Here is a 20,427-nt window from a genome sequence, read left to right as displayed (position 1 = left end):
ATTATCGAGAAATTTTATCAATATATCAAAGTAGAATTATAATATTTAGAAAGTATGAAGGCTACTTTTGAAATTATTTGCAAAATTATAAGTGCATTTTTTAAAATTTAGCGAAAGTGAAATACTAGGGTAGTTGAACTAAAAATTAGGGATTAACGTATGCTTATAAACCTTGAGGAAAAAGATCCATTTCTTTTAATACAAAGATACCGTTCCTTGTTTGATTCCGAATCTCATCTCTTTCTTCCTTGTTCCTTCTACTCAGCTTCGGAGTTCCGTCGCCGGACAGAGTTCCGAACTTCGAAGAAGATAACCGGAGGTTCTGATAAGCGCCGCCGATTCTAGGAGCTCATCGTGCAAATACGATTTACGAGGCTGAACTCCTATGGTATCCTCTAACGATCTTGACGTACGAAATCAATCAATCTAGAGCGATTCAAATAATCGTGTATTAGTATTTAGTAATAAAAGAGACGAAGCGCGGGAGATCATTTTATTCTGGTTCCGGAATTCGATGTTCTTGATCTCATTGTTAATCTCTTCCCGCCAAAAAGTTTTGGTTATCCGAAAATTTACCTGTGGATATATACTTTTATTCCTAGTCCACAAATCTTCCGTCTCGTAGTCTTTTTGCTGCATTACGATTTTTTTTCCCCCTCTTTTATCGTTCGAAGGAAAATTTATATTTGTTTTTAGAACTCGAACCATCAACAATCAATGTTGTGATGGTTAATGGGGCTGCAATAGGTTTTGCGAGGATCTTTGGGAAAGCTTATAGCAAGTTGTCGACGAACTAGGATGTTTTCAGAGTATCGCCTATTGACTCAGATAGTGCGATAAGATTTATTGTTGATGTTTAGTTTAAAATGCGTCCTGAAATTCGGTCGAGGATGAATTTGACTGGTTTGAATGTATGAAAGGGACCCTTGTGTACTAAGGCAGTTTTGGGTCTCAAGACTCTGAACTAAAATGACTTTAGACGAGCAAAATTTCGATTTGTTTAAGCTATTTGTGGCTGTACGAGATAAGGGTGGTTATAATGTTGTATCGAGGAAGGATCTGTGGGACCTGGTAGCAGAAGAATCTGGTTTAGGTTCTATCATCTCCTCCACGGTGAAAGTGCTGTACGTTGAGTATTTGAATGTTTTAGAGAGATTTCTTGAAAGGGTTGTTGAGGATAGAGACTCCACAAATAGTTGCAGCAGTAATGGAGACAGTACGGGCTTCGGACTCAATTGCTCGCCGCTGGATATTCAGTCTTTGAAGAAGACCAATGATTTGCAGGACTCAAATTTTTCTGTATGTGATGATAGGATTGTGGTTCCAAAGACTGATACGGACAATTATACTGCTGGTTGTGGGGAAACCTTTTGCCAATCAAATAAGAGCAAGTCGGACATTCATGACACAAGTGACTTGTATGAAGATGAAGACTTTAGCCTGGAATTAGCATCCAATGTGGACGAGAATTTTGATGACATTGAGAAATCCCATAGTCTAAACATTCAGAAATATGAAAATGCATTAGTGGACGGAGTAGAAAGCAATGTGGAGTTCCCTTACGACTGCAGAAAGTGTGATGGTTATGATTCTGATAACAAACAAGGAATGTCAGTCGAGGAACATAATTTTAGCCATGAGAAAAAGTGTGAGTCCATGTTAGGAATGTTGAATTGGATCGCAGAAATTGCAAAGAATCCATGTAACCCTGTTATTGGGTTATTACCTGAGCGTTCGGAGTGGAAGTCAAGCGCAGATGAAGAGATCTGTAAGCAAGTTCTTCTGATTCGAGAGGCAATGTTCCTGCAAGGACATATTAATTCTTATGCTGTGCAGGTATATTTCTATGAACACTTGATCTTGCAAAAATTATTCACATGAATATTATTCCATCCTACTTATAATCGTAACATTCAGTCTGAAACCATTTTGTAAAAGAGATATCAACATGTCGCATGTATAGTGCTGTGCACTCCCTTGCTTGATACTTCAAAATGTGAGTATACAGTTCAATGCGCTAGTGCTTGTTGTCTGTGTCTATTGCAGCTCTACAAGCACTTGGTTCGTTTTATACTTGTGAAAAATAGCCACGAAACAACCTGTTGTGTAGTTTTTCAGGATGATAGCATGGGTTCTTCCTTTCATGTTCTTGAAATAATTGTTGGCACATTTATTTAGTGCCTCATCTGTTTTCTGCATTGGTAGATGTAAAGGTTATTATATAGGCTTACCATGGTTCTTTGTTCGGGTTTCGGTTTTATGGATAATCTTGTCTACTTGATGCAGCACCATTACATTCTCTGCTTATTGTGCTAGATCGCAAATAATGTTCTGTGTGACTAGGAATATGCAAGTTTATGAAATACACTGTTAGTATTTGAATCTTTTTTCTGCAGTTTAGCATTCTCCATGTTTTCAGTATGACAATATGGGTTAAGATGCTTATGTTCTTCAAAGAATGCTTAAAAATTGAAAACTTGGCTACAATTTCCGATCTCTTTAGCGTGTAGTTAATGCATGGTAATGTTATTTAAGCGTTCGTCTTATTATAATATCAGGGCATACATCAAGGCTCCAGTTACAAGCTAAGAAAGAGGACAAAATCTGGGAAAGTATTTCCTTATGGGATGAGTAGTGCTCAAAGTTTTGTACTGAGGACGGGCAACCGACTAGACCAAGAAATTCTTGTAACAACTGATTCCTGGATGCCAGTTTACATGGGGACATCTGCCTCAAAGCAAATACGTTTAGGGCCAAAGTTTCAAGTTGAAGTACCAGAATGGAGTGGTATAACATCTGGAAGCGACTCTAAGTGGTTGGGGACACTGGTTTGGCCTTCGGATAATGATAGCCAAGCATATCGCCATGAAGACAATCTCGTTGGGAAGGGGCGGGAAGATTCGTGTAAATGTCAGGTACGCGGTTCCCCTAAATGCACTCAATATCATATTCTAGAGAAAAGATTGAAAGTTAAGATGGAAATAGGCTATGCATTCTATAACTGGAAATTCGATAGAATGGGGGAGGAAGTAAGACTTCATTGGACCGGGAAAGAGGAGCGTAAGTTTAAAAGTGCAGTGAGGTATAGTTCTGAATCTTTTAAGCAGTCTTTCAGGGATCATATTTCCAAGTTTTTCCCTTATAAAAGCAGAGAAGATATAGTATGCTACTACTTTAATGTCTTCATATTGCATCGCAGAAGATTTCAGAACAGATTCACTCCAGATAACATTTGCAGTGATGATGAACTGGAATCTAAGTAGTCGGAAAAAAACCTCATTGGTAAGTCCATAACTGTGTAGAGATGGGAAAATCAGGATATTTTTCTCTTTTCTTTTCCTTGGTTTCATATACATATTTGTTCAGTTACGGGTTGATCAGTGCATAATCTGTATATTTGGGAAATAATAGCTGGAAGAGATTCATGTAGTTAGTTTTGGGCCTTCTGAAGTGTTTTGTGCTTTCATACAACCCCTTCATATTCCTAGTTGCAACATCAATGAACATGTTCATCTTCTTTTTTTAGCCTCAAATCCTTTTTCATTGGCCCCTTGTAGTGCCTGAAGAACATCCAATTCTTGACAGTGTAGAAGTTTTTGCCCAATATACTCAAACCATAGGATGCACACCTCCTACCTACAACTGGAAGGGGTATATTTTTTGCTTGCTGGGGAGAGGTTTGGATGTCTTTTGATACAGTTTCAAGAAAGGAAATATTGTTTGATAAGCTTGTTACTAAGAAACCTAGGTGGGTTTTGTTAAGTCACTCATCAATTTCATTAGATTTTGTGTGTATTTAGATTACCCAAATGCTTTCCTTTTAGAGCTTTGGAACCCAAATGCTTGTGGAGGTTGGAAAAAACTAGTGGTTTTGGACTTTTCTTGCTAATGAATGTGATATTAGCATGAAAAAACTAATATGTAAAATTATATTTCCTATCAAAATTGAAGGAGAAATCCTAAAATGGAAATTTTGCCCCATGGTTTAAGTTGATGCATTCCCTTTGATTCATATAATTCTTTTAGTTTGAATTAAATAGCTTGTTTGATGAGATTTCTTAGAAGAATTGGTAATGTTTTTTTTTTTTAAATCATAAAAAAAACTAAAAAATCTTAAATAAATAATTTACTCAGAATAAAGAAAGAAAGAAAGTTGAGTACTTTTTTTTTTTTTTTTTTTTTTTTTTTTTAAACATCTTGAATTGTGCTTAAATTTGGTTGTAATTCACAAAAATTTCAATTGATGATGAATTTTGGTTGGAGTTTGCTCTCCCCTCTCTTAATGGTAACTATAGATACCATCAAAAAGTGAACCACCGATAAGTTGCTGTCAATGGTCTCTTTGGTTGGTTAATCTGGTGAAACAATCTCACACTAAAATTAAAGATTTACTTGAAAAATAAAAAACCAACTAAAACAACTTTGGAACTCGATGTAAGAAATGTTTAGAATATATTGTATTTTAAAATAATAAAGATAAAATCGAAGATCCTCGTTTTCAAAAAGTTGAGAAGCCTGATCTAAGTAAGAACAAGGTTAAGTCTACTGATATCTTAGGATGCATTAGGATGCATCAGCTGCATATATCATTGCACTTCCACCGTGATGATAAATGGCTCATCTTGTAGGATGCATCACGATAATAAATGGCTCATCTTGTAGGATGGATCACGATGATAAATGGCTCATCTCGTAGGATGCATCAGCTACATACATCATTGCACTTCCACTTGACACCTATCATGATGATAAATGGCTCATCTTGCTGTGACCTTCTTTTGAATTCTCAAAACTTCTGTCGCTCCATCCCTGCAGGGGCAGAGAACCCATCGCTGTCTCGGCTGTGCTATTAGAGGCTCTGGAGAAGTCAGAATAGGAGAGCACTCATCTTCGGGTGGGCTTACTACTTAGATGCTTTCAACAGTTATTCGCTCCGCACTTGGCTACCCAGTGTTTACTATGAGCACAATATTAAAGTACAAGGTTGATTCATCTCAAACCAAATAAAAAAATAAATGAACGGGGATATCTTTAAAAATAATCCCGAAACCCTCTCCCTCCATCCCTTTGTCGAAAATCTAGATCTAGACTTTGATATACTGGTGTGTGCGTGCGCGTGTATATATATATTAAACATATTTGTAAAGATAAGTAAAAGAAATGAATGAATATAAAAGCCTAGAAAAAAAAGAAAAAAAAAATGGCAAGAAAATGAGAGGAAAAGAAAACTAGAGAAAGATGAAGGGGAGTGTATTGCCAATACAAATTTTCTTTTCAATATTTGAGCCAAAGAAACAGAGTTGATATCAATAGGCATAATTGAATACAACAGTAACTTTGAAGGCTATATATATAGCCATAGAAATACACAATGATCTAACTATAAGATGTAAACATGTATTTCAATAATATAAAACATGAGAGGATCTCTCTATATATATATGATGCATTGAAGAGCAAAGACCTACAATATTAACAGCACGAGCTATCTGCACCTTTACAAAAACGACGATAGGGGTCACCTACCCGGTATCCTCATCGCTTGAGCTCGATATTAAATCTCTATTATTCATATACTAACCTAAGAGAGTCAGATATGGCTGGGCCTCCTCTTTCCTGCATCTGTTCTTAATCTCTTCACAGGATTTGCCCAACTCACAGGTCCCCCGCCGCCCCCGCCCCCGCCCCCGCCCCCTTTAGCAGATTGAGGCTGGTTGGGCCATCCTTGAGAATGTGAAGAGGGGTGAGATTGTTTGCTGTCTTTGGATACTGAACCGGGACCTGGACTTCTAATGCCACGGGCAACGCTAGGCGGCGAGACCGGGCCGCCAGATGCAGTCCTCGGCTTGACTATTGATTTTTCCCTGTCTTTTCTTTTCTTCTTGCAGATAACTAGCTCCCCAGGATGAGTAAGAACTGGGGGTTCTTCTGTTTCATATTGATCCTTACTTCCACTTCCGCTGCCAAATCTTGATTCTTTCTGTGCCAACAAGTGACCTCTGGTGGCCCTTGTTTCTTCCCCAGACATAGTTCCACGCTGCAGTGATTTCCGAGGCGGGCCTGAGTCGGCGTCCATATCATTTATCATCTTTTGTCTTTTGGTTTGGCTGACAGGTCTCTCCCTCAAAGAAGCAGCAGCAGCAGAAGACCCCGGGCTAGAGAAAGGCAGAGCGTTCCGAGCTTCTCGAAAATCCGTGTCTGGAAATGCAATCTTCAGAATATCAAAGAAGAGGTCATGAACTTTTTTGGCCTCAACTCTAACCTGCACATCAAAGGGACACACAATTTCAAATCTTACTTGCAGGAGAATAAAAGAACTGAAAGATACAAGTAAATACATATTATGTTACATCTTATGTCGAACCAAACACTGAAATCAATGCCAAAATAATATCCAGTGATAGCTTATCTCAAGGCTGAACAACAAACTTTTCTAGTCTTCGCAAATATTGATCAAGAAACTGCAGTAACGGGGCTTGATAATGTGAGATCCCACGACGGTTGGAGAGGAAAACAAAACATTCTTTATAAGGGTGTGGAAACCTCTCCCTAACAAACGCGTTTTAAAAACCTTGAGGAGAAACTCGAAAGGGAAAGCCCAAAGAGGACAATATCTACTAGCGGGCTTAGGTCGTTACAGTTGGAATCAGAGCTAGACACTGGCCGATGTGCCAGCAAGGAGGCTGAGCCCTAAAGGGGGTAGACACGAGGTGCCAGCAAGGATGCTGGACCCCAAAAGGGGTGGATTTGGGGGTCCACGTCGATTGTAGAAGGGAATGAGTGCCAGTGAGGACGCTGGGCCCCTAAAGAAGGTGGATTGTGAGATCCCACATCGGTTAGGGAGGAGAACAAAACATTCTTTATAAGGATGTGGAAACCACTCCCTAGCGGATGCGTTTTAGAAACCTTGAAGGGAAACTCGAAAGAGAGCTCAAAGAGGACAATATCGGCTAGTAGTGAGCTTGGGTCGTTACACAAAGTAGCATATCAACCATATTTCTTTGAGTTTATGGTGATTACCAAAAATCTAAGCATACCAAAGCTCGTGAACATGGAGAAGAGTGGGTTAGTAGCCATTAGCCAAGAACGATAGACATCCAGATCAAAAAGAAAACGAAACCAAAAACGACAAACCCACTCTTCAGCATGATTCAACTATTACGTTCAGAAAGTTACATTAAAACCATATATACACACATATATGAACGAGAATAGGAGGATTGATCAAGTATGCCCTCTAAATAAAATGCCAAAGAAGATAGAAAAAGACAATCCAATAGCTAGAACTACAGTTGGGTGAGCAATGGAGAGCAGGAAAAGTAATGATGTTTGACATAGTTTTATGGGTTTTATTTAGATATCGTCCATTTAAGTCTCAGAATGTATAAAAGCGGCTTTGTCCAAATAGAAGCAAAGCTAAACAATTAAAATCATACCTCATATGAAAACCCATAAAACTGCATAGCACCCTTCAACATGAACTGAACATCAAACACCAACTCCATAACCCCATTGTACTCTAATCTGTCTATACGTTGATCGATCTTCCGTAGATCCAAAATGTTATTACTAACTCCACTTGGAACGCTAGAGTTCTGGATCCGTTTCCACAAATCTGTTAACAACGGCACAATTTGATGCCCTTCCTTGTCGATTCTACTCTGAAGCTTGCTGATAACATTCTTGCACTGAAAAATATTACAAATTCAGGTAAGTTCAAATTAACAACCATAAAAACTTAGAAAAGGGTCAAGTTCATCCTAAGATGCAACAATTTCGTACTAAATATTGTAATATAATAATTAAATGCATGAAACTAAGTTTTCTCAGCGACCGCACTTGATATTTTTATGAAAAAGCAATCGCTAAGGATACTTTCATTACGAAAGGATCGAATTATTCCACCCGAGTTGAACACACTGTTAGATTTTGATGCCCCAAAAACACACAAAACAAAGATATACAAATGAGAACAAAAAAAAAAAAAAACAATACGATCGTGCATCTCTAAGTGAGCAAACGCTTCATTATCCACCCCAAAAAAATGAAGGCTTGCGGCGAAACCAAATGCCTAGGAGACCCAATGTGAGATCCACATTGGTTGGGGAGGAGAATAAAACATTCTTTGAAAGGGGTGGATTGTGAGATCCCATATAGGTTGGATAGGAGAACAAAACATTCTTTATAAGGGCGTGGAAACCTCTCCCTAGCAGACGCGTTTTAAAAACCTTGAGGAGAAGCTCGAAAGAGAAAACTCAAAGAGGACAATATCTGCTAGTGGTAGGCTTGGGCCGTGAAAGAAGAGAACAGGGGCAGAATTTGTGTAAGCTTCAATTTGGAAAAAAATAAGATTAAATCGGATAGTCGAGTAAGATGTATTAAGAATAAAAAAATGCACACAGTACTCTTGCTGAAGGTAGACATGAAAGAAGTTAAGGAAGAATATAAACAAGCAATCACATCCTTCGAAGAGGATGTCTATATAATAAACTTATTGGACGTACCCTCCTCTGGATTATGTCTGGCATCTTAGAACCAAAAGCTGAATTTCCACCAACATTCGATGGTTTGCCATCCCCACTTTCTCTAGAGTGTTCAACGGCATCTTCTGTGGATCCAGTCAAAGAATTTAATCTGCTAGGTTTAGGAGAAGAGTGAAATTTTGATGTAGGACCCGTCTTTCTAGCAGACAAATTACGCCGAGTCTTTGAAGATGATTCGTTTTGTTCATGCTTCAAGGAATTAGAATCTCCATATGGTTTAGCCTCAGGATCATTCTTAAATTTGGTAAATTTATGATCTGCTAGAAACGGAGAAGGAGACGAAGAATCTCCATATTGAAGAGATTGTGTTTCGCTATATATCTTCTCTTCCCGCCTTTCCGCAGGAGGGCGTGGCCTAAGCCTAAGACTCCTTTTACGTTTTATCTTGGGTTGCAGTACCTGCTCCTCTTCGCCATCTTCACGATCATGAATCCAACTTTCTGATAGTTGGTTCTCCATATGAGAGTCGCCAGATATTGCAATTTCCCCTTCCTCTAGTTCATCAGGCTGAAAAGGCGTTAAAAAGCAAAATAAAAGGCGTAAATATACGACAAGTGCCAATGTTCCATCATCAAACCACTAGTATAAAAGAGAATAATTTACCAGTCTCTTTGAGAGGGAACTCGGCCTGGCATCTAAGGTAGACAAGAAGCCAAATTTCTGAGAAGAAACGGGCGACATCAACTGTGTCAACCTTCGACTGCTGGAAGAGGAGCCGGAAGAGCCAGCTTCTTCAAGCAAATGATTATTTCTAGCGATATCTGACGCCCGAGGATAATCATACCTAGCATCACGACCTGCACCATCTTCCATCTGATCCTGGTTAAGTTGTGTCACCTCAATACCTCTACTGAATTCATCATCTTCAAATTCTGCAATTTCTCCCTCTTCTTCCTGTACAGAGTACCCATTTCTCTCATCGGAACTTGCTTCTGAGAACTCTCCATTATCGTCATCCATTTCCTTGTAATTGGGGATCTTTTTACCCTTTGGTCGGCCTCTTTTTCTTTCGGTTCTGAGGGACGACTCAGAGCCAAGTTCACTGGACTCCAAGCCATAACCACCACCAAACAATATATTTTTTGAAGGTCTTTTTGATAAATTAGCAATGGCAGTATTCACTTCTCTTGTACTTGCTCGAATCCACTTCGGTACCTGGTCATACCTCGTCATTTCCTCGGTCCAATCAAGTTCTTCATCCATTTGATCAAACAGTTCAACCTCCTCTTCACTTCTAGCAATCATTCGATTCACCTCCTGAAGTGACGGTACATCATGAAGAGTTTCTTGATATCGCTCTTCATCGTGCAACAATGTCTCTAAAGTCAGGCGCCTTTCTTCATGTGTTGTTCTCTGGTCAAAACGCCCAGCATTGATGACCTCATCTGCCATATCTATCTTATATTGCTGAATGTTATTCCTTATAAGACTCTCGATGGATCCCATATATCGATCCTTGCCAGCAAAATCATCTTCTAAATCACCAGACCCGCCACTTCTTAGTTCATCTTCTTTCTGATGACTAGAGATTTTGTCAACTACTGCTTCCATGTAGATGACTTTGACTTCTCTTGTTTGTCCAATACGGTGAGCTCTAGCAACAGCTTGCTCCTCATTTTTTGGGTTAGGATCAGGGTCATAAATAATAACCGTGTCAGCAGACTGAAGATTAAGACCACGACCTGCAGCTCGTATACTTAGTAAGAATATAAAGCAGACAGAATCAGGACTATTGAAGTCCACTATGGCAGATTCACGATCCTCCAAACTAGTCGTTCCATCAATTCTTCTATACATGAGTCGTCGCCATTGCAAGTATTCCTCTAATATATCAAGTAATTTTGTCATTGTACTAAAAAGAAGTACTCTATGCCCTGTTTTCTGAAGTTTTATAAGGATCCTATCCAGGATCCACAGTTTTCCACATGATCTTACAAGGAAGTCCTTGGATAAGTCACCATAATATGGATAGTTGAGCAAAGGGTGGTTACAAGTTTTCCTTAGTTCCATGCATCTATTATTTAATGTTTTATATACCTTTGGTTGGTAATTCGGATTTTTTTGAACTCTCAGTTTCTCGTCTTCCGGATCAACACGAAGAGTGCCAGTGGACTTGATCCAGTCATATATAGCACTCTGAAAGGCAGACATCCTACACCTCAACACTATGGAAACCTGAATTTCAACATGGATGTCATTTTTAGAATGGTGAAACAAGGATGTCATTAGTTGACCAAATGAAATGAAAGTCATACCTTTGGTGGAAGTGATCCTTCAACATCTTCAACACGACGACGGAGCATAAAAGGTTCAAGAATTTGATGAAGTCGGTGGATAATAATAATTTTCTTTTCTGTCTCAAGCCAATCATCTTCAACATTCTGGGTAGGGCCTTCCTTCTGAAAGGGTTTCGAGAACCAATCATGAAAAGCTTTTCGATTATCAAACACTTCTGGAAGAAGCAGATTAAGCAGCGACCATAGTTCCTTCAAATCATTCTGCAAAAAAAGATTTAGGAAATGTTCGCTCATTAAAAAAAGTGAATGAATAAATCAGAGACAAGACAGTACCCCAAATAACATGCTCGCTTCTCCGTCAAGTTGAATTGGGTCTTACAAACATTTCTAGATTACAAAACTAAAACTTCTTGATGCGGAACAAGTAGCTGGACAATTAAGCTATGTTGTGGAAGGTAAAAGAATCACAAGGTAATGCCTTATTTGACCAGAAAATGTTGATGTGGTACACGACCGACTCTCAAATAATATCTAAAACATGTTCGTTTTCCTAATCATATTTCTAGGCCACAGGGAAGTCATCAATAGTAGAAACAATCCAAAGCAGCATAGCCACACACCCAAAAGATCCAAATAATTCAATCATTGATCATTATTGACTCTAGGCATACTAGAAAAGGCTGCTACTGATAAACATGTTGCCATGAAGACTAATGTCTAGGCAAACCTGTAATGGCGTCCCAGTTAGGAGCAGACGCCTCTGGCATTTGTACCTATCAAGGTCACGAGCTAGAACTGATTCCCTATCCTTCATTCTTTGGGCTTCATCAATTATAATATACTTCCAATCAATTTTTGACAGCTTTGAGCGATCATACATGATAAACTCATAAGTCGTCACGAGAACGTTAAATTTCAAGGCACAAACCTCCTGTACAACATGATGCAGTGAAGAAATCTCAGTCACTTGACACCTCAATTATAAAGAAATAAGAAAGAAAACATCTCTTACTTGCGAAAATAATTTTGACCGTTCGTCCTTCCCACCAACATAATAAATGCATGATACAGATGGTAGCCATGTATGGAGCTCACTCTGCAAGATTTTCATTTTCGAATTCCCATGTCATAAGTAAGCTCTTACTTGTAGTTGCCAAATGGTAAAAATAATTTGACTGACCTTCCAGTTGACCAAAACAGCATTGGGGACAATTATGAGATGAGGGCCATTGTTCCCTTTAAATTCCATCAAATAAGCAATCAAGGCCATTACCTGCAGAAGAAAGGAAGAGAAAAATGTACCAGAAAAAGTTCTTATTAAGCATAGCCGGCATACGTAAAGTTACCCCACACTACAAAGGACATAATATGTTCTCACTTCCACAGTAACATTTTACAAAATTTCCAAATGAGTTACAAGCACCTAACAAATGGGAAGTACCTGCACCGTCTTCCCAAGGCCCATCTCATCGGCCAAGATTCCATTTAATTTATTGTTATACAGTGAAAGCATCCATTGTAACCCAACCTACAACATAACATACATTAGTAAGACTAATCGAGAAAGATAAAAGATGCACTGAAATCCTAGAAAGAACAATTCTAAATATCGTGCCCTACAAGCTGATAGTCTCTCAAGGTTCCAGCCCGTAACATTGAGGGTTGCCTCGCAATTCTCTCATTCACAGCATGAGCAAGGTTATAGTACCTGACAAAACGTAAAAGCCAGGTGAAAATATTTGACACGAACAGCCCAGAAACTATAAGTGCTCTTTATCCAGAACCGGTTAGATAAAGGTTCTTTAGTACGATGGCATTCAAATGAAATGGGACCTCTTTAGATCCAGAAAAAGGAAGAAGATCAGAGAAAAAAGCTGAACTTGATACAAAACTGAAGCACAGAACCTCAGCAGCCAACCAAGCATTCTATTACAGTGTGAACCATACTAAAATAAATTATTGAACTTACTTGTTCACATATGAACTATCCCTCGGAGCATTCATTTCCATAAAACGGTTTCTTATCATAACTTCCTCTCCTGCACAAGCAGATGCCGACCTAACTTCTTCTTCTGAAAGACCCTAATTCAACAAACAAGAACGCACAATTAATTGGAAACTACCAAACCAGCAAGTTCTATAGAACAAAGTATCGTAGTTTCTCACAAGTTATAGGCACTAAAAAGAAATACAAAGTGACCATCAAAAAGAGACTACTTGCCTGCAATCGGGCAGCAGCTGCAGCAATCTTTGCGGCCTCTGCCACCTCCTGTTGACTCTTGGCTGCTGTTATTTTGCTTCCTAGCTTATGAAGATATTCTTCCGTCTGAGTCAAAAATGAGGTCAGAACAGAATATCTTTCAGCAGCATCACCAGGCATGCTTGTCTGCTGCTCCAACAACATTTCTCTATATCTTTCAACATCATTGTTCTTTAAAGCCTCCATCCTTCTGTTTCTATCATCATCTTTTCTTTTCGAAAACTCCCTCATCATTCTCTCATGATATTTGGCAACTCCTCTATTACGTGCAGTGCGAGCATCACGGATGGCCCAATGAGCCTCTAGAAGTTTTTTACGCCACAGAAAGACAGATTTCAGTTGCTTTTCTCTCATGGCTTTCTGAGAGGCTTGTACTTGTCGAGTTAGCTCCATACGTTGGCGTTCACATAGGCGCACAAACTTCCTATAGGGCCTATCAGGCATTGCCATTATCTCTTGCTGCTGTTGATCAATTTCATCCCTTAGGCGTGCCTGTAGATCTAAAAGTCGAAGCTTCTTTTCTTCAATTTGCAATCGTACTACCAAATCGGGTCGGATTCTTTTCTGCTCTAAGTTGACAGCCAGTAACCCACCAATCTTCTTTAAATTTTCTTTCCTTTTCTTATTAATAACTTCCAGACCTTCCTCAAAGAGAAGATCTTTGACATCATAAGCCAATGTTAAATTATTATTGTTATTAACTGCCATTGCTGAACCAAATGAGTCATGCTTCCTAGTGAAGTATGGGAAGTCAAAAAGGGGTCCATGATACTTCCTAGCAGCACCAACATCTTTTGACTGGGGTGGAGTACTAGGTGGGGCCGGTTTCTTAGCTTGTGTAACATCTGGTACAGCAGCTTGGTTTGCAATAGCCTTTCCCCTTTCTACTGGAAAATCACTTTTAGCAGGAGGCTTTTGACAACCATGATCAATTTCCTGATCTGATTTAACAGAGACTGCTGCCTGTTGCTCATCATTTCCGGAAGATCCCAAAGGAACTGTTTCCTTCATTGCAAGGGGCATAGGTTGCACATCCATAGTTGGCATCTTTGATTTTTCGTCTCCAGTTGAAACTTCCTCTCTTGGAAATCTATGCCCGGTACTCGATGCAAGAGACAGGGAGTCCTTTTCAGTAACCTCCCCACTCCCCATTTCTTCCATAATCTTCCCAGATGGTTTATCCTGACTAGTACCTCCAGGAGGTAGAAATTGCTGCTGCAGTTGCACATCCAGAGGTGGTGGAGCAATAGCCCTTAGAAGCTCTTGTGGCAGTGTACCTTCTCCTTTCTGTCATGAAAAGAACATAAACAACACCATCCATCCGAAGATGAACCAAAAGGATCTGTCACTAAACTAGCAATTAAAAATAAACAGAAAAAGAAGAAGAGAGAATACCTTCAGCCGCCTAAATGCTAGAATTTGGGCTTTTAAGACATGCAATTGATGTTTGGTGAAACCAAATTTCTGTTGTTCTGTCTGATTAGAGTGTCCACCTTGTGGTAAGGTTGAACTGCTAGGACCCGCATCACTAGGAGGAAGAGCAGTCTGTGGAGAGGATCGATTCACCTGCCTGACATACTGTGTTTGCAAATTCTCTGGGCTATTTAACGATGTTTTTACTTGAAGTGGACGTTCAGTGCTTTGGTTCACATTCCCAGATGATTCAGAAGAATGTACTGGAGGTATTGTATTCCCAGAAACTGGTATTCTAGAAGGTAATTGGTTTTCCATGCCAGGAACGCTGAACTGCTGCATGCTGGCATGGCTAGTGTTATTAACAGCACTGGCATTCATGTTTTGACCAAAAGGGCCTGTTGAAGCTATCTGCCTGGCTTTCGTGCTGCTTGACTGTCCCGATACATCACTCAATGAATTAGCATGGGCAGAAGCCTCTTTCCCAGCAAACGGAGAATTGGTCTGCTGTTTGGAGACAGAAGCAGGAGATAACTGTGATCCCATATTGTTTTCATTTCCTTTTTGATGAGGAACCATTCTAGACTGTATCAGTGGAAGAATCTGTGAAACCAAGTTTGCATTTCCAGGTAGTGAAAGATCAATATTGCGTTCTAGAGCCCATGCTTGCATAGCCTGCATCTGGGCCATAGCAAGCTGGTTGTTTGCCATGTTAGGGATTCCCGGTTGAGCTTGTGGTGCCTGCATAGACCTGGTCATATTCACAGGCATCAAATTGCCCATGGCAGGAAACTGATTAGAAGATTTTGGATCGCCTCTCTGATCAGAAGTTGATGGTTGTCCCTGCTCCATTTGTTTTTCACCGCGTACAAAATGATCTGCTGAGTTTTTAGATAAAGATGTCGATGCTTGATTAGACACCTGAGCCGGAATAAGTTCCTGAATTTTCTGATTTCCAATTCGCATCTCCTGATCCTTAAGAGAGCGAGGGCTCATAATTCCCATTTTAGCCTGATGCTGCGATTGCATAGCCATCGCAGACTTCTGCTGAGCAGCCAAGGCATATTGCAGATAAGCTTGATGCATAGGATGATTCATTGCTTGCTGCTCAAGTCCTTGGCTCCTGTTTTGGCTCTCCTGAGAGGAACTATGATGCTGTTGAGCCATATCCATGAATTTTCTCGCTTGCTGAGGCAAATGCGACGAACCGGGTGACTGAGGAAAGTTGTTCCCAACTAATACTCCTTGGAGACCACCAGCTTGATAAGATAGAAGGGCTTCATTTCCATCAGATTTTCTGAGTAATTGTTGTTGTAGCGACTGAATAACATAATCAAAATTGTCAGACACATCAAATTTCAGTAAAATATTAACAAAATCACAAAGCCCCAGCTTGGCTTAGATGCTTGATCACCATGTGCACAAACTTAATTAAAGCTACAAACATCCATTGATGCAAATGAAGAACAATAAGCCAATAAAATTCCCAATTGATTGATTCAGTAAAATAACGAGCTAATAAATCCACTCCAATCCCATTACGAGAAGCCGCTTATGGAGTAGCAACAATGCAGCACAGCCAATCAAAATTAACTAATCGAGTTCACAATTCACTTACACCCCCAAGACTGGGAAACGGTGGCCAAGCCATAATACCAAAAGAGCTCAACTCAATTTCCAGCATTTCGTCGAACATCATAAGAGCAACATAAAGAAATTGAACAACTTTACCTGCCTAGACGCTAGCTGCTGCTGCTGCTGCTGCTGCATTGAATCAAAGCCCAAATGCGGCGTTGACACCGCNTTTTTTTTTTTTTTTTTTTTTTTTTTTTTTTTTTTTTTTTTTTTTTTTAGAAAAAAAGACAAAACTGAAAATAAAACAGGAAAGTTCAATAGATCAAAATCCCTTGAAAATTCAACGGAAACCCTATATATACCCTCCGATCCTCATGTTCAAAACCCTTCATCCAAACACAAAGAAGAATCGGGTAAGAAAAGAAAAAAAAATAAAAATATATCTCTGTTCCTCTACAGCGAGAATTTTGGAAAATGACCAACCGGATCGGACTTAGGGCTCAACCAGTGAAGCTCAGTTGACGCAATCAGTGATTTTGCAATTTTCCCCCAAAGCGTTAAAAATCCTTTTCTTTTTTTCTTTCCGATTTTTCAATCTCTCTTTTTCTCTCTCTATCTCTATCTCAACGACGGTAACGGAGTTTATGGCTTTATGCGGAAGAACGTGGTTCGAATCCCTCCAAGCCATGTTTTCACAGTTCCATTCATTTTACTTTTCTATTGCAAATTGCCCCCCAGACCTCTCGTATTTACAGGAATGGCCCTTGTTTCCATTGCCCATTTTGAGGTTATTATTTAATTCTTTATTAACTCTAAATTATAAAAAAATATTATTTCTATTTCTATTAATTTTCAAGCTATCGTTAATATTTTATTTAAAAAATATTTCAAAATTTATATTAATATATTTTAAATTTTTCTTTATTTAAAAATATTTTTATAGAATTATTTATTCGAGAGTGCTATTGAATAAATAAAAACGCTATTATACATAGATTTATGACTTAGAAATTCATTGTTATAAAACTTATTAATTATAGAATTAAAAAATAGAGCGATATTATTTATATATATAAAAAAAGCAAATATTAGTAAATAAAGTTCCAATTTAATAAATAGAATAAAACGATAAAAATAATTAAAACAAAATCTTAAAAGAAAATAAATAAAATATATATTAAAAAAAAAAAACCCTTCCGTGGATTGTGCCTCGAATCAAACTCACCTGCTATAGCTGTTACGCTATCAGTTTTGTAAATCTATTGTCACCGGTAACCGCCGGTTTCCATCATTGCTTGGCGGGGATTATTACTTTACCCCCACATGTTCATGTCCCAGTCCTAATCCCTTCTCCATTTCCCGAGCCAAGTTTCATCCTTATCGTTACGTCGACGCAGTCTCCGGTCGCCGCTGTCTTTCATCTTCTCTCGCCCCGTTCGTCTCTTCTTATACTGTTCTCTGCAACTCTTTATTGATTCTTTTCTGTTTTCTCGTTCGGTCGAGAAGTCGTGTCGGTAATTCTTAATATATTTTTTTTTACCTGTTTGATGGATGATCCGCTCTTTCTAGTGGTTTTGATTGGAGTTGTTGCCTATTGGTAGGGTTTTAGATCCGTTTGTTGTTTGATCTTGCATACTTGAATGGATGAATGGATGAATATACGACCTAGATTTATGATTGTGTGTATGTATGTTCTAGATTGGTAATTTATATCTCTGTAGGCATAATTTCTCTTGATTAGATTGAATTGTGGAATCGCGTTGTAAATTAGAGTGCTAAGCGGGATGTGTCGATCACTCGTCGAATTGACGCGGCACGAGGGAGTTGTCTTCTAAAGTTACGACAAATTCCTTAGTTCTAAATACCTCTAATTGTCGTACCGTTGAAATTGCGTCTGGAGTTGCGTTTTTTTCTTCCCTCTTCTTTTTAATTGAGCTGGTAAGATATTTTTTCCTTTGCCAGATTCTGTGAGGTTGGAATACACGAGAACTCCCTTAGAATGGCAGATAATGATGGAGAAGAGAATAACTCTCGTGGAAATGGATGGGAAGTTGTTTCACTCACTGCGTCGGCATATGAAGCTGCTCCTAATGTGAAGGAAAGCGAATCGACCGATGAAAATAAAAGCAATTTGTACGAAGCAGAAACTTCCCATGCTTTGTTTATGTCTAGGCACTTCGTATTTCCACCGAATCAGCACGAGAATTTGCCATTGGAACCTGATAAGAGTGAGATTCACGATGATCAAGGAGGGAAGGAGAATGTGGACTCTGATTCTACTGCTGTAGATGGCGGAAAATCAAGTAGAAAGAACGAAGATGTCTTGAATATAGAAAGGTTGGGTGAGACAGATGAGTTTTCAGGGATTGACAAAACTACGGAGAAAGGCGGCAAGCTGTCTTTTCATGGTGATGAATTTAGTGAAAATACAACGCTACCAGATTTGAATCTGGTTGACAAGGAGCAGGATCCCTTTGATGCTCCTACCTACAGTTCCTTTCATGGTGAAACCAATCTCAGTTCAATGACAAATGATGAAATCCCTCCATTGGAATCTAACGATCAAGTCCCGAATCCAGAAAGCTTGGAAACTCATAGACTTGATAGTAAAAGCAACAAGTCCAATCTTCCTTGTGGCGCTTGGTGGAAGAGAAGAGCTGCTAATTTATACTCTCATGCAAAAGAGGCGAATGCATTTTGGTCCATTTTCATTGCAGCAGCTGTTATGGGACTTGTAATACTTGGGCAGCGCTGGCAGCAGGAAAGTTGGCGGACCCTGCAACTGAAAGGGCACATTAGTGTGAACGATCAGGTATATTGATTATTGTTATTTCCGTTTGATGGCATTCTGTTTATCGTTCAGCTTCTTCGTTATTATTCTGTATGCATCTATTCTGTTATGTACTTTGAATTTTGAGTTCCAGATTTAAGTCTATAGAATAGATTTCAGAACAGGAAATTCAAGTTCAATCTCAACAAGAGCCATGGTGCTGACAACTAGGTTCTTAAAATAGCATCATATGCATGTTGAGTTAAAATAGTTCTCTCTCTTATCTTTGTTTACATCTTTCATCCAAATTGGAGATTAAATTCTGAGATTTCCTACATACCCTGCTAGCTTATTATTCCTTTAAAGATGCATCTGTTGCTTTGACTTGATGTCGAACTGCTAGGGTTAAATTTTACGAGCAGAAACAATGCGAATAAGCTTGTTGTAGCCAGAAATTCAGGGACCTTCCAACAATGAAACCAGTTTTGTTGAGTACCAACAGATCCAAAAGCTAATTCCAGTTCTGATTAGGGGAACTCATTATATGGTTGTAAAGCCAAAATTTTATCTTGCCCACTATGTGTTCTAACTTCTAAGCCTCATCTTTGTAGCCGTTGAGGAAATATATGGGGATATTCATGTTAAAGTTTCTAGTTCTTAGTTTAGGCTGTTAGCGAATTTAAACTGATATGTTCATAGTGGTAGTTATCTGTTGCAAGTCACCGTTTTTCGAGTGGCGTTAAAAATTTTGTGTTGGTCTGCTTATTGGCTTTTGGACTTGGCAACTACACACAAACCGTGCCATCAAGTACTCATTTATTAACAACTTGCTTCCATCATTCCCGTGTTCGTAGCAATGCAATGAATTGTCTGATTCAGCTTTTGAGATGGTAGTTTAAAACCTACTTGGTTGCTTGCAATTGCAACTGTTGGTCGCATCATGGCTATAGAAATGCACCCTCATGCCTATTTTAGAAGAGATGTATGCTTCCTTCCTTTTCCACGTTGCCTTATTGCCTTAATTTCCATGATACTGTTACAATTTCAGAAGACAAACCGAGTGCTAGGACCAATAACTCGACTTAAAGACGTGATCGTGGGTGGCCAACGCCGTGGTTCGTCCATCAAGTTTAGCCCCAGTGAGTTATAAGATGATGATGGTAAGTGTAGAAAAGGAAGAACAGAATGAAAGGAAGAGGTTCGATGGTCGATTGCCCAAGTGTGTGCGACCGCTCTCAAAATTTACACGAGTGCTTTGGGGAACATGTTCGTAGTTTGATTGTTTAAATCATATTTCTATCTTGGTGGTATAGTACCATATTGCATTGTACATTAGCATAATCCATTGGGTGAAATGTAAGTTACAAAGGTCATACCTATATCCCTCTCCCTAGGGGTTCATTTTATTTCGACTCTGTCGAGAACGACCCTTCATATCAGATTGAATGACACGTTTATAGCTCACTGCTCAGGGTATNTTTTTTTTTTTTTTTTTTTTTTTTTTTTTTTTTTTTTTTTTTTTTTTTTTTTTTTTTTGCATGTAATTGGTGAATGAATTGAAAGAAACCAGATAAACTGATCTAATCAAACTGGTTTGGCCGGTTTGAAAGGTTTTGGGTACCTAACCTT

At 38.9% G+C, this 20,427-nt stretch overlaps 3 protein-coding genes across 20 annotated transcripts; 2 read left to right on the top strand and 1 right to left on the bottom strand.

The window, feature by feature from the left end:
• The first annotated feature begins 157 nt into the window (after positions 1–157).
• LOC111790823 (AT-rich interactive domain-containing protein 1-like) lies at positions 158–5,048 on the top strand. 16 transcript variants are annotated; one of them, XR_002814567.1, is made up of 4 exons: positions 159–1,836; positions 2,559–2,915; positions 3,200–3,282; positions 4,816–4,898. XR_002814567.1 is itself a non-coding variant. In XM_023671903.1 (4 exons), the coding sequence occupies exons 1-3, from the start codon at positions 970–972 to the stop codon at positions 3,031–3,033; spliced, it is 1,272 nt and encodes a 423-aa protein (XP_023527671.1). In that variant the 5' UTR covers positions 159–969; the 3' UTR covers positions 3,034–3,082; positions 3,203–3,282. The 16 variants fall into 16 exon arrangements, 13 of the variants coding, with proteins under 13 accessions (XP_023527669.1, XP_023527668.1, XP_023527671.1 ...); XR_002814568.1 differs by lacking the exon at positions 4,816–4,898 and adding an exon at positions 3,586–3,675; XR_002814566.1 differs by lacking the exon at positions 4,816–4,898 and adding an exon at positions 3,558–3,647.
• A 203-nt stretch (positions 5,049–5,251) lies between these two features.
• Positions 5,252–16,250, bottom strand: LOC111789760 (ATP-dependent helicase BRM-like). Its single transcript, XM_023670440.1, has 14 exons — positions 16,185–16,250; positions 14,436–15,773; positions 13,002–14,327; positions 12,750–12,862; positions 12,401–12,488; positions 12,222–12,308; positions 11,961–12,053; positions 11,793–11,876; positions 11,508–11,711; positions 10,799–11,041; positions 9,147–10,718; positions 8,505–9,050; positions 7,437–7,688; positions 5,252–6,262 (listed from the first exon to the last, which is right to left on the bottom strand). Exons 1-14 carry the CDS (start codon positions 16,221–16,223, stop codon positions 5,591–5,593), a joined length of 6,657 nt encoding a protein of 2,218 aa, XP_023526208.1. The 5' UTR covers positions 16,224–16,250; the 3' UTR covers positions 5,252–5,590.
• Positions 16,251–17,285: 1,035 nt separating this feature from the next.
• On the top strand, positions 17,286–20,269 carry LOC111791061 (ATG8-interacting protein 1-like). Of its 3 annotated transcripts, none has more exons than XM_023672246.1 (3): positions 17,286–17,542; positions 17,991–18,840; positions 19,847–20,269. In XM_023672246.1, the coding sequence occupies exons 2-3, from the start codon at positions 18,028–18,030 to the stop codon at positions 19,946–19,948; spliced, it is 915 nt and encodes a 304-aa protein (XP_023528014.1). In that variant the 5' UTR covers positions 17,286–17,542; positions 17,991–18,027; the 3' UTR covers positions 19,949–20,269. The 3 variants fall into 3 exon arrangements, with proteins under 3 accessions (XP_023528014.1, XP_023528016.1, XP_023528017.1); XM_023672248.1 differs by having other exon boundaries at positions 17,287–17,462; XM_023672249.1 differs by lacking the exon at positions 17,286–17,542 and adding an exon at positions 17,549–17,864.
• Positions 20,270–20,427: the final 158 nt, after the last annotated feature.

This window comes from Cucurbita pepo, chromosome LG03 (genome assembly GCF_002806865.2).
Source record: "Cucurbita pepo subsp. pepo cultivar mu-cu-16 chromosome LG03, ASM280686v2, whole genome shotgun sequence".
Taxonomy (NCBI): Eukaryota; Viridiplantae; Streptophyta; class Magnoliopsida; order Cucurbitales; family Cucurbitaceae; genus Cucurbita; species Cucurbita pepo.
This window is presented reverse-complemented; position numbering and strand designations above follow the sequence as displayed.